General features: G+C 58.7%; 5 protein-coding genes across 5 annotated transcripts; all 5 read right to left on the bottom strand.

Moving 5' to 3' along the window:
* Positions 1-508: 508 nt before the first annotated feature.
* On the bottom strand, positions 509-907 carry LMXM_08_29_1730 (putative histone H2A; the record flags this gene model as incomplete). Its single annotated transcript, XM_003872335.1, has 1 exon — positions 509-907. The coding sequence occupies one exon, from the start codon at positions 905-907 to the stop codon at positions 509-511; it is 399 nt and encodes a 132-aa protein (XP_003872384.1).
* A 606-nt stretch (positions 908-1,513) lies between these two features.
* LMXM_08_29_1740 (putative histone H2A) lies at positions 1,514-1,912 on the bottom strand (the record flags this gene model as incomplete). Its single annotated transcript, XM_003872334.1, has 1 exon — positions 1,514-1,912. One exon carries the CDS (start codon positions 1,910-1,912, stop codon positions 1,514-1,516), a length of 399 nt encoding a protein of 132 aa, XP_003872383.1.
* Positions 1,913-4,023: 2,111 nt separating this feature from the next.
* On the bottom strand, positions 4,024-5,811 carry LMXM_08_29_1750 (putative paraflagellar rod protein 1D; the record flags this gene model as incomplete). The annotated part of the gene is made up of 1 exon (XM_003872333.1): positions 4,024-5,811. The coding sequence occupies one exon, from the start codon at positions 5,809-5,811 to the stop codon at positions 4,024-4,026; it is 1,788 nt and encodes a 595-aa protein (XP_003872382.1).
* Positions 5,812-8,011: 2,200 nt separating this feature from the next.
* On the bottom strand, positions 8,012-9,799 carry LMXM_08_29_1760 (putative paraflagellar rod protein 1D; the record flags this gene model as incomplete). The annotated part of the gene is made up of 1 exon (XM_003872332.1): positions 8,012-9,799. The coding sequence occupies one exon, from the start codon at positions 9,797-9,799 to the stop codon at positions 8,012-8,014; it is 1,788 nt and encodes a 595-aa protein (XP_003872381.1).
* A 1,242-nt stretch (positions 9,800-11,041) lies between these two features.
* Positions 11,042-12,163, bottom strand: LMXM_08_29_1780 (putative diphthamide synthesis protein; the record flags this gene model as incomplete). Its single annotated transcript, XM_003872331.1, has 1 exon — positions 11,042-12,163. One exon carries the CDS (start codon positions 12,161-12,163, stop codon positions 11,042-11,044), a length of 1,122 nt encoding a protein of 373 aa, XP_003872380.1.
* Between the last annotated feature and the right edge of the window lie 675 nt (positions 12,164-12,838).

Here is a 12,838-nt window from a genome sequence, read left to right as displayed (position 1 = left end):
CACCTCCACCACATCCGAGCACCTCCCCTGCTGGATTCTGCTGGCGAACCAGCTTCCATCCACACAAATACAGTGGCAGCGGAGCCATCCACTCCACACTCGCCCCTCACGGAAAGAGTCAGACCCGTGAGAGAGCAGGAGAGATGCAAACACGCAACGCCAAAACGCTTCACATTGGCGGTGCTGCTCATCATCTCTGAATGAGGGAATGTGCGTGGCCTCGGGTATCACGGGACCGCTTCAATGTGCACGTATGCGGTGGAGCTTATTTACGCTATTTCCATACTTGTGCTTTTCGTCGCATGTCTCCTCTGTGCACAGACAGAGAGAGGGGAGAAGGACATCATTGAAACAACGGGAAGCCAAGCCACACAAGAGAGAAACAAAAGGACTGGATCTATGGAGAGGGAGAGAGGGGAACACGTGTGTGCGTGTGTGCGTCTCGCTCCCACACAACAACGTACACCCCTCCCCCTATCAGCGAGAGAAAGAGAGGGGTAGGTGTGCTCTAAGCGCTCGGCGTCGCCTTGAGCTTCTTGCCACCCTTCTTCTTCGACATCGCCTTGCTGACGCTTGGCACAACGCCGCTGTGAGACAGGGTCACGTTCTTCAGAAGCGAGCTGATGTCGTCGTCGTGGCGCGCAGCCAGCATCACGGTGCGCGGGATCAGGCGGCACCGCTTCTTCCCGCTCTGCGCGGCCGCCTTCACGGACAGCTCCAGCAGCTCCGCGGTCAGGTACTCCAGCACAGCCGTCATGTACACGGCGCCAGAGGCACCGACACGACGAGCGTACTGGCCGCGGCGCATCATCCCGCCGACGCGGCCCACCGGGAAGATCAGGCCGCACTTCGCGGACTTGGAGCCGCTCTTGCGGGAGGCCTTCTTGGCGCTGCGAGGAGTAGCCATGTTTACGGAGAGGAGAGAGGAAGGGGGTGGGTGTGTCGGTCTGCACGAGTGCTGTATGAGGGTATGAGCGTGTGTGTGTGAGGTGGAAGGCGGCGGGCTGTGCCGCAGCGGCACGGGAGGACCAACGCAGTGGCGAGGAGGGAGGAAAGGCGGGCGGATGCGCCAAGAAAGCGAGGTGAGATGGAGTGCAAGCACAGCAGTAGCAACGACATGTACGCACTCGGCAACCGCAGGGAGCCTGTGCTGCAGCAGAGCCTGTCATGCGTGTAGCGCGCCATTCGACGAATGGTGGGGCAGAACGCAAGAGCGGGTCCGCACGCAGATACGCGTGACTGGGCGACAGCCTGTCCCCCGTCAAGAGAGAGAGGGCGCTGTGGTTCATCGTGGGTGAAGTGAGCTTTGCCCGAGCCTACCCTGACTCGTACCCTCTGCTGAGGGGCGGAGAGAAACAGAAGAAAGGAAGGAATCAAGTGGTCATCTGAGAAGGCATAAAACGAAAGATAAGGTCTCTATGGAGGTATGATGCGCCTCATCGCCGGCCCCAAGTGGGGGCCCGCGCACACGCGCACATACCAGCGGCGCGTGTGCGCTGTCAAGACGGAGGGTTTACGCGCTCGGCGTCGCCTTGAGCTTCTTGCCACCCTTCTTCTTCGACATCGCCTTGCTGACGCTTGGCACAACGCCGCTGTGAGACAGGGTCACGTTCTTCAGAAGCGAGCTGATGTCGTCGTCGTGGCGCGCAGCCAGCATCACGGTGCGCGGGATCAGGCGGCACCGCTTCTTCCCGCTCTGCGCGGCCGCCTTCACGGACAGCTCCAGCAGCTCCGCGGTCAGGTACTCCAGCACAGCCGTCATGTACACGGCGCCAGAGGCACCGACACGACGAGCGTACTGGCCGCGGCGCATCATCCCGCCGACGCGGCCCACCGGGAAGATCAGGCCGCACTTCGCGGACTTGGAGCCGCTCTTGCGGGAGGCCTTCTTGGCGCTGCGAGGAGTAGCCATGGCTGCGATGGGGAAGTTGGAGGGGAGGGAGAAGGAGTGAAGCTGCAGCACAAAGATGACGGGTGAGGCTGCAGGGAAAGGCAGGAAAGGTCAGACCCGGTGAGGGAGTGGTAAGTGGGAAAGGGAGGGAAGGTGATGGTGGCACCGACCCGAGAAACAAGCATATGCCATTAGGAAAGATGCGAGAGACGAAGAGAGAAGGTTGAAGGAGGGGAAGGGAGGGGTGGAGGGACAGTGCCGACAAATCACAAGAAAACGGGTGGGAGTGTGGCGCCGCACAAAATCGGCGAGCCTCGTGGGTTGTGGTTGTACACGTGAGGAGATCCAAAGAGAAATGTCGGCAGCCTCCGTCGTGCACAGCCAAGGGGGGAGAGGTGATACTTTTCGCGCCAAGCCCTCACTCCTTAATCTCTTGTATCAGCATCAGCGATACGCAAGAGGGAAAATGGGTGCATCGAGTTGTTTCCACTCTGTCCCTGGTGGCCCTCCCCCACCCTCCCCCCCCGTCTCTGAGCAGGAGACGGGGTGCAGCCCGCCCCTTTCATCTGCCACTCTCTCGCTCTGTGTGTGTGACTCGCACAGGGACACAGAGGAAAGCACTAGGCGACAGGGCGTTGCCGTCTGGTCTCCGCTGGGTGTTGTTTTTTCTTTTTTCTTTATCGTCCCCGCATTGCTGACTTCGGTGTCGATTCCAGAGAAACATGAACATATCGAGCATCACCGCACCTAAAGGGAAAGAGATGAGAAACTGAGAGAACAGGATAGAAGTGGTGGGTGCAGCGTTGCCGCCTCTGCACACACACACACGCACACACAGCTTACCTGCCTTCGTGGGGACACACTAGCGTAGGTGAAGGTGCGCGTGCCTACGCGCATGCACATGCATAGAGGTGACCGCGTATGAAGATGAGTGGAAGATCCGACCTCGGCGCCAACACGGCGACACAGACGCGCACAAGCGAGCAGACCACCACACCCTCCTCCTTCCTCTCAAAACAAAAAAAAAGAGAATGAAAAGGAAAGACGAAAACAAAAACGGGGAACGACTACACAACACGCAGTCGACGATGATGTTGATCCTGGTGAGAGAGCGGAAGCAGGGACACATGACCCCTCCCCACCGCACCAACACCACAAAGAGTCAGAGGAGAGGTAGAATACAAATGTGTGTACATATATACAACGACGGAGGGAATACATACATGAAGCGAGCCAAGAATGGCTTAGAGAACGGCGAACTACAACAACATAGCACATCGCACAAAATAAAATCAGAAAAGGAAACGATCGAAAAAACAGGGGAGAGAAAAGAAAGAGAGACCACTGTACATCGTTCCATTTGCCCGCTGTGTGCAACCGAAAACAACAGCTTTACCTTTAAAGGTCTTCCCACGCATGTAGGTCTAGGTCACATCCACGCTGTGACGCAGCCCCGCCTCGTCCTTGACGAAAGAGGCCATGGTACACACACCTCCACGCGCATTTGGATGTCACAGGCACAGTGTATGCGCCGCCTGCCACTATCAAGTTGAATGGGGTGGTATGGCGCGCAACACGCACATCTTTGGTTGCCAAAACTTCGCCACATCGCTCTTTTAGGCACCACCACCACACAACTTGAACATGGACAGCGTAAACCACCGGTAAGCGTCGACACACACACACACACACACACACACACACATAGAGACACAGGCACGCACTAAGCCAAACAAAAAAAGACGAAACACTCAGGGATACTGGAACCCCTCGCATGAACGAATCCTGTACATAACACTCACATATATATATATATTGTTTTTTGCTCATAATTATGAACACGAGCAACCACGCACCAACACACGCAGCACAGGTGCACCCTTCTTCACTGCCTCAGCTGTCCAACATACAGGGTCTCCTGCTTCCCCTTTTCCCACACCACACCACACAAACAACTTCATCACCACCACACGTCAGTCCTACATCATCCACAGGAACGCACGAAAAAAAACACGGACACATCAGCTGGCCAGTCACCCACCTCTCCAGCACCAACCTATGATACACCACCATAAACAACACGATCATTAAAAGACACACAGAAGGACAATGTGATGTACAAACAAAATGCACTAACCCTCCAGCTGCGTGCTCGCCGCGTAGTCGGCGTTCATGGAGCCGCTGGTGATCTGCGCCGCAGCACTCGCGCCACCGCTGCGCAGCAGGCGCGCGCGCTTGATCTCCTCGCGCTCCGCAGCGATCCTCACCTCCTCCTGCTTCGTCAGGTGCGACTTGTACTCCACCATCTTGCTGCGCCGCGTCAGCACCTCCTCGTTGTTCTCGTCCACCGGGTGGCTGAACTCGATGCCCGCGGCGTCCAGCGCCTCTTCCGACTCCTTGAAGTCGTCCAGCGCGGCAGCCTGCTTCTCCTTCAGCATCGCAAGCTCCTCCTCCACGCCCTGCCGCATCTTGTACAGCTCCTTCTTCATGTCCGCGTGCTTCTTCGCGTTCGGGTCGAACGTCTCCACGCAGAACTCCAGCTGGATGTGCGCAAGGCGGATGTTCCGGTCGACCTCCTCCAGCCGCTTCTCCTTCTTGTAGATCAGTGACCCCAGCGTCAGGTACAGCATACGGAAGTACTCCAGGTGCTCCTTGTGCACCTCCAGCCGCAGCGCGGCAAGGTCCTGGTTCGTCTTGTCGTACCGCGCCTTCACGCCCGCGCACCCCTCCGACACCAGCTCCTCCACAAGCCCAGTGCACCGCATCGCGAGGTCACAGTTGTACACCGTCAGCTCCAGCAGCTTCTTGTGCTGCGCGGCGACCTCCAGAAACTGCGCGTTCTCCACGCGCCGCTTTTCCTCGCGGTCCACCTCCTCGATCCGCCGCTTCACCTCGTCGAAACGGTCCGTCCCAAGGTTCTGCAGCTGCCGCTCCAGGTCCTGGATCTTGTTCCACGCCTCCTCCTGCATCTCCTCGTTCTCCTTGACAGCGCGCTCGCTGCGCTCCTTGTTCCCAGCGTACCGCTTCACCGCCTCCGCGTCCTCCAGGTCCGCCTTCTGGATCGCGTCCTGGATGTGCTTCAGGTCCGTCTCGCACCGCTGCCTCAGCCGCCGCTTCGCGTCCTTCATCTGGCTCGTCTCATGGTTCGCCTGCTTCTGCACCTCGTAGATCTCCTTGAACTGCGCGTTCTCCTCCTCGCACTTCCCGATCAGCCCAAACTTGTCCTTCAGCAGCTCGATCAGTCGCTCCTGCAGCTGCACCTTCGTCCACATCTGCTCCTCCGCAATCTGCATCTCGCCGTCGTGCATCGCAACATTCTGGATCTCGTTCGTCTTCTCCAGCTGCGCAAGCTGCGTCTGCATCTGGTCGTCCGTCGACGCAAGCGCGTTCTGGATCTGTGTCGCGTTCATGATGTCCTCCATCATCTTCACCGTCCGCGTCGGCACCTGCGCAAGCTGCGTCGCGTCCAGCTGCGACCGCCGCAGCTCCTCCTCCACCTTCTCCATCTTCGCGATGCTGTTGTCGATCAGCTGCGTGAAGCTCACAACGCGCGTCTTGTTCCGGTTCTGCCGCAGGTCCTGTAGCACCTTCTTCACGCCAATGATGTCCATGAACTGCGGCTTGTCCTCCGGGCGGTACAGCTCGCGCTGGCTCATCTCCAGCCCGCACACGCGCATCAGCTTCGCCAGGTCGTACGCCTCCATCAGGTTCCACTTCGTCCCAACCTCCACCGACGCAAGCAGCTCCTCGCCCTTCTCATGCGCGCCGCGCAGCTTCTGCCGCTGCGTCTCCGACCAGTCAGAGATGTGCAGCTCCTGCACAAGCTCCTCATTCTCCAGACACGCCGTCTTCAGCTTCAGGTTGTGGATCTTCTGCTTGCGCGCAGCCTCCAGCCCGGTCGCATCTTCAGGGGTCATCATCGTGGCAGGGGAGGAGAGATGAAAGGGGGGAGAGACGGTGTAGGGTGTTTATGTACAGGGGAGGGTCGGGGGAGCAGGGGTATACAGGAGAAAAGAGAATAGAAAGTCGACGGTGAATAGCCGCTATGTGCAAAGCTGAAGGGCAACGGAGAGCCGAACGCACAACACAAGGCGTATCCCGACAGCGATGGAAGTGCGGGGGTCGCGGACACAGAATAGTTTACGCACAGCAGAATAATAGGGCCGCACACACAGAGTAGGTGGTAGGGGGGAAGCAAACAGAAAAAATGGGTGGGCCAGAGAGCGCAAGGCAGTGGAGAAGATAAGCGCTATGGCTTGGGAAGGATCATCGTGGTAGTCAAGGGGCGTTGCGCGCCGGTGAGGGCGGCGGAGTTCACGCGTCGCGGTCCGCTGGCGCATGGAGACACCAACGCGCACAGTACCTGTGCCCTGGCACACGCCGGTGTGCGCATGCCACAAGCTGCGCAACCCAAAGAGGTCGCGAAGACGGACACACGCGCAGCCTGACTCCTTGAAGCAAGGGCCAACAGGAATCACAATCCGTGTCCCAAATCACACCAAAGCCATCCCCTTTCCGGAAGTGACGTACAGTCACCGTCACGGAGGCCCGCTTGCCACGCGGCCACTTCCACAACGACGGCAACGCTCAAGGTGCCCGCCGACTACTTTCCGCGAAGTGCACTACACGCACGCACTCACACCAGGCACCTGCGGGAAGGGCGAGGAGAGCACGTCGAACGCAACGCCCATTGCTGCGCGCGCGATTGGTGTAGTACACAGGTTTCGTTTTCTGGCGGTGGATGGTAATGAACAACACTATACATGTCAAGAAGCGGCTACATCAAGAATGCCGCGAGGTGAACAATAATAATGACATACAAGGACAAAACAAGTGGAGACAAAGAAGAAGGGCCGTGGAGAGGAGGGAGGGGGCGGCCACAGGTACGTGCGTCTGTGCTGAATGCAACCCTGCATGCATCACTCCCCTTTTCTCTCCATGCCGCGCCAGTCCGTGCCCCCACCAAGGCTGTTGAGTGTATTTACTTTTCGTGTGTCAGGGGTGGGGTGGGTGGGGGAGTCGGGGGATTGCCATTCGGTCTCACACTATCTGCATTCCCTTTTCCGCTGACTCCTCTCCCCCATTCACCCATCGGTGACGGGATAGGCGGGGGAGGGGGAGACGCCACACGCACACGCAAGAAGAACGCAAAAGAGGAGCGCGTAGGCGTGAGGGGGCGTGTGAGAGAGACGGCAGCCGTCAGATAAGGGGGAGGGGCAAACGGGGAAAGGGGGAAAGGGGGAAAGTTGATAGCATCCACAGGGAGGGGGAGGGGACGGAGAACAGACGACAGAGAAGCACAACCGAGAGCCACAGACACAGTGAGAAACAGGGGATGACTGAACATGGGATTCCAAGAGAAGGCAATGCATTTAAAGGAGGGGGCAAAACACAACGAAAAAGAACAACATGGAGTAGATGACGAGGAGCACGGTGAGCAAAGATGGAGAGGGGGCGCCGAGATCACAGCGCAGCTGCTACGACTACGTGTCGATTGCGCCAACACGCATCCTCTTGCAACGGGGCAGCACCGGCGGTGGTGAAAGAAAAGGGTGGAGGGGAAACACATCCGCAATGCGCAAGGCAAGAAAAGGAGAGACATAGGGATATCAACGTGATGGCAATCGGAAGGAGTAAGGACACAATAGCAACGCACAAAGGCAACGTGGCGTCACTCAAGCGGGAAAAAAGGAGCGGCAGTGAAGGGCACGACGGGCAGGCATGGACAAGAGGGCGCCGCACGGAGTCATCTCTCTCACCTACACCTCTGCCTTACTGCTCTCACCCACAGCTCGACATGGCAGTGGCTCTCGTCTCGGCACTGAACAGACACGGCTGCCTCTGCCTTCGAAGAGAGATGGGGTCCACAGACAACAAGCTCGACCGCAACGTACACGACCACGGTGAAAGCTGAAGAGAGCACAAGTAGAACGCAGAAAAAGCCGAGAGAGCACGGCGCATACGGAAGGCGCCAAGGAGAGCCCCCGTACCTGAAGGAGCCGCAACAAGAGCGATCAGCACCAGCCAAGCAACAGCACTCCTGCGACTCTGAGGAGCCCAGATAGTCACTTGCCATCGCAGCCTATACCATGCAGGTTCCCTGACTAAAGCACGGTCCCCTCACACCTCCTGCTGCGTGCTCGCCGCGTAGTCGGCGTTCATGGAGCCGCTGGTGATCTGCGCCGCAGCACTCGCGCCACCGCTGCGCAGCAGGCGCGCGCGCTTGATCTCCTCGCGCTCCGCAGCGATCCTCACCTCCTCCTGCTTCGTCAGGTGCGACTTGTACTCCACCATCTTGCTGCGCCGCGTCAGCACCTCCTCGTTGTTCTCGTCCACCGGGTGGCTGAACTCGATGCCCGCGGCGTCCAGCGCCTCTTCCGACTCCTTGAAGTCGTCCAGCGCGGCAGCCTGCTTCTCCTTCAGCATCGCAAGCTCCTCCTCCACGCCCTGCCGCATCTTGTACAGCTCCTTCTTCATGTCCGCGTGCTTCTTCGCGTTCGGGTCGAACGTCTCCACGCAGAACTCCAGCTGGATGTGCGCAAGGCGGATGTTCCGGTCGACCTCCTCCAGCCGCTTCTCCTTCTTGTAGATCAGTGACCCCAGCGTCAGGTACAGCATACGGAAGTACTCCAGGTGCTCCTTGTGCACCTCCAGCCGCAGCGCGGCAAGGTCCTGGTTCGTCTTGTCGTACCGCGCCTTCACGCCCGCGCACCCCTCCGACACCAGCTCCTCCACAAGCCCAGTGCACCGCATCGCGAGGTCACAGTTGTACACCGTCAGCTCCAGCAGCTTCTTGTGCTGCGCGGCGACCTCCAGAAACTGCGCGTTCTCCACGCGCCGCTTTTCCTCGCGGTCCACCTCCTCGATCCGCCGCTTCACCTCGTCGAAACGGTCCGTCCCAAGGTTCTGCAGCTGCCGCTCCAGGTCCTGGATCTTGTTCCACGCCTCCTCCTGCATCTCCTCGTTCTCCTTGACAGCGCGCTCGCTGCGCTCCTTGTTCCCAGCGTACCGCTTCACCGCCTCCGCGTCCTCCAGGTCCGCCTTCTGGATCGCGTCCTGGATGTGCTTCAGGTCCGTCTCGCACCGCTGCCTCAGCCGCCGCTTCGCGTCCTTCATCTGGCTCGTCTCATGGTTCGCCTGCTTCTGCACCTCGTAGATCTCCTTGAACTGCGCGTTCTCCTCCTCGCACTTCCCGATCAGCCCAAACTTGTCCTTCAGCAGCTCGATCAGTCGCTCCTGCAGCTGCACCTTCGTCCACATCTGCTCCTCCGCAATCTGCATCTCGCCGTCGTGCATCGCAACATTCTGGATCTCGTTCGTCTTCTCCAGCTGCGCAAGCTGCGTCTGCATCTGGTCGTCCGTCGACGCAAGCGCGTTCTGGATCTGTGTCGCGTTCATGATGTCCTCCATCATCTTCACCGTCCGCGTCGGCACCTGCGCAAGCTGCGTCGCGTCCAGCTGCGACCGCCGCAGCTCCTCCTCCACCTTCTCCATCTTCGCGATGCTGTTGTCGATCAGCTGCGTGAAGCTCACAACGCGCGTCTTGTTCCGGTTCTGCCGCAGGTCCTGTAGCACCTTCTTCACGCCAATGATGTCCATGAACTGCGGCTTGTCCTCCGGGCGGTACAGCTCGCGCTGGCTCATCTCCAGCCCGCACACGCGCATCAGCTTCGCCAGGTCGTACGCCTCCATCAGGTTCCACTTCGTCCCAACCTCCACCGACGCAAGCAGCTCCTCGCCCTTCTCATGCGCGCCGCGCAGCTTCTGCCGCTGCGTCTCCGACCAGTCAGAGATGTGCAGCTCCTGCACAAGCTCCTCATTCTCCAGACACGCCGTCTTCAGCTTCAGGTTGTGGATCTTCTGCTTGCGCGCAGCCTCCAGCCCGGTCGCATCTTCAGGGGTCATCATCGTGGCAGGGGAGGAGAGATGAAAGGGGGGAGAGACGGTGTAGGGTGTTTATGTACAGGGGAGGGTCGGGGGAGCAGGGGTATACAGGAGAAAAGAGAATAGAAAGTCGACGGTGAATAGCCGCTATGTGCAAAGCTGAAGGGCAACGGAGAGCCGAACGCACAACACAAGGCGTATCCCGACAGCGATGGAAGTGCGGGGGTCGCGGACACAGAATAGTTTACGCACAGCAGAATAATAGGGCCGCACACACAGAGTAGGTGGTGGGCTACTGCGCAGAAGATGATGTGGGTGTGAGCTGAGGGTATGCGTACGCGCATGAAAAGCAAGTCGGAAAGTCCGGTTGGTGTTGCTGTGACGTGAAAGAGAGGATGAGAGGCGAAGTGGGTTACGTAGAAGTGGGAAAGACAGTGGGTTGTAGTATGAAGGGAGGGTGGTGGCTTGGCTCTAAGGACCACCGGCGTGGGCGTCGGTATTGATTTTTGTTTCTCGTGCCGTTACTCTGTTTTATGGAAGTGGAAAAAAATGCATAACACCCGGTGATGGATGACGGGAGTGGGCTACCTTGGTGCAAAAGCCGCAGGGGGGCACCCAGAAGGGGAGGGAGAAGAAAAGGGACCCAGATGGGCACACCGTCATCCTCGCGGTAGGCGGACACGCACACGCGTGCACACCACACGAGAGGCCCGGCAACAACAGGGTGAGTTGTTTGCCCGTTTTCCTACTCCCGTCCGCCGTGCACCGTGCATGTGACCCGCGGCGTGACTGTTTCTGAGTGTGTGTGTGTGTTGGTAATCTCTGCTTCCGCCTTTTAGCCCCCTGCCTCCTCCAGTATGCCGAACATACTTGAACGTCATTTGTCTTCTTTTTCCTGCCTTTTCGGCCCTTTCCTTCCAGCACGAGCACCACATATCACATGCACACAAAAGGGAGAGAGGCACGTGTCCCTCACCGCAGGATGGTCTCCAAAGGCACGGGTTCATGCCCCAGCGACGGGTCGCTTGGGAGCCACCGATTCAAAACGGTTGCTTGCTGCCCGAAATGCACTGCTGCGCAATGGCTGTCGTTTCGCCTAAGCTTCAAGCGCACGACCGCCGTACAGCCTCAATGGGTGTTTCACGTGCTGCGCTATCCTGTCGATAGAGCATGTAAGGGTGTGCACGTGGAGGAGGGACAGGGGGCATGCGCAGTAGGCTTTTGTGAGGTCGCCTTGACGCGCATCAGCACTTCGTCCCTCCCTGTCTACAGGGACTTGTCGGTGTACACGGCCCAGTTACCTCCTTCGCGGGAGTAGTGGTCCATCGGATACTCTTCCCCCCACTGGGCGTTGCCCAAGGCCACCTCAGCCTCGTACGGAGACAGCAGCGGGCGGTCGAAGGCGTAGCCCCAGTCGATGGAAAGTCGCGGACAAGCAACCTGGATGTAGCAGTCCACATCCTCAAGCATTGCCATCTTATGCGGAAAGATTTCTGACATGAGCAACAGCGTCACGCGCTTTCCCTGGCGCTGTGCTAGCGCAATGATGCGGTCAACGACGCGGGGGTGTCCCTGGCGGCCTAGAGTCCCCATTACAATCGCAAAGCTCTGTGCCGCCCTTGCCTTCTCAACGGCCTCGCGGCGAAGTGTCCGCATCTCGGCCGTGGCGTAGGTCTCTCGCGACAACGTCTTTTTGTACGGGTCATACTGGAGGGCGCTGAGGCCAGGGTGCGCAATGAGAAAGGACTCCACATGAAAGCGTCCGTCGCCCACGTAGAGCACCACGTCCACCTCCGCCGGGTTCACCTTGGGGCTCGTGCAGCCGAGCACCTCACCAGTTGACAGTGGGCGGTTTTGCGGGATGACGACGGGGTGGATAAAGTGCTCCGCTTGCAGCACGCGCAGCCCTGCTCGCATGGACGAGATAAACTGGACGGTGCCGATGCACGCCACCCGCGCATCTGCGGGCACGAGAGCCTTGACGGTGTCAATGAAGTGCTGTACATCGATGTCGATCTCGACGAAGACGTACATCATGTTCGCTACAATGCAGTCTTTGATGGAGATGAGGCAGCTGTGTCCGTAGTGGATGAGAAAGTCGCACCCGAGGGCTGCAGCCGAGAAATCATCGACACAGCACGCCCCATATGTGACATCGCCTAGGATGACCATTTCAGACCCCGTAGCCTCCTCCAGAATGTCAGCGATGGGGATGGCAAACATAAGCAGCCCTTCGGGAAACTGCAAGGCGACACGGCGGGCATCTTTTTCCTTGATGCGCTTGATGCACTTGTCAATTTCAAAGCGGTAGTTGGTGGGGAGGCCCAGCTTACGCTGCGTCTCCCGCTGCTGCTTCTCATCGTGCTGTGCGTCGTCTAGTGTCTGCATGGATTCCCGCTGCTGCTGCTTGGTAGCGCCGTACCCGTCAGAAACGCCTTTTTTTCCTCGTCCTGCTGCACAGCCGCCGGTTCGGAAGTGCTTCGCTTCTCAGCCCGCACCCGTCCGCACCTGTGGACGTCTCTTCCTCTGTGCGTGCGTCTGTTGGTGCCGACGCCTCTTCTTGCACTTACTTTGCCGATCGCGTGCGCGCTCCTCAAGCAGAGAAGTGTCCAGAGAAGGAAAACGATGATGATGATAAAAGCAGCGCGGAAGTCGCGTGAAGAGAGGGAGGAAAAAAAGAAGCAAAGGATGGAGCGGTGACAAAGCGGAGGCGATGAAGAGATCCATCGTGATGACGGACGGGGAGTGGAAGAGTGCCTGGAGTCGCGCTGCACGGTGAATCTCGATGCGGCTCCGCTCAGCATATGGGTGTGGCGGTTCACCACCACCACCACCATCCCCCGCCCCATTTCATACAAAAGAAAAGAAGGAGCGGAAACAGGCCACGCACGTACCTCGTCACAGCCGGGTGAACGGCGATCATGCAACATGATGTCCAGATGGAAAGTTATTCAACTGCGATATGTACACGAGCGGAAAGCGCGCCTCACGCGTTTTTCGTGGCTCGAAACGGATAGGAAAAAGAAAGAGAGGCTCGCCTCAAATCACGCGTAGACACAGACG

Source organism: Leishmania mexicana, chromosome 8, assembly GCF_000234665.1.
Source record: "Leishmania mexicana MHOM/GT/2001/U1103 complete genome, chromosome 8".
NCBI classification, from domain to species: Eukaryota; Euglenozoa; class Kinetoplastea; order Trypanosomatida; family Trypanosomatidae; genus Leishmania; species Leishmania mexicana.
Note: the sequence above shows the minus strand (reverse complement) of the source record. Positions and strands in the feature narration are given on the sequence as shown.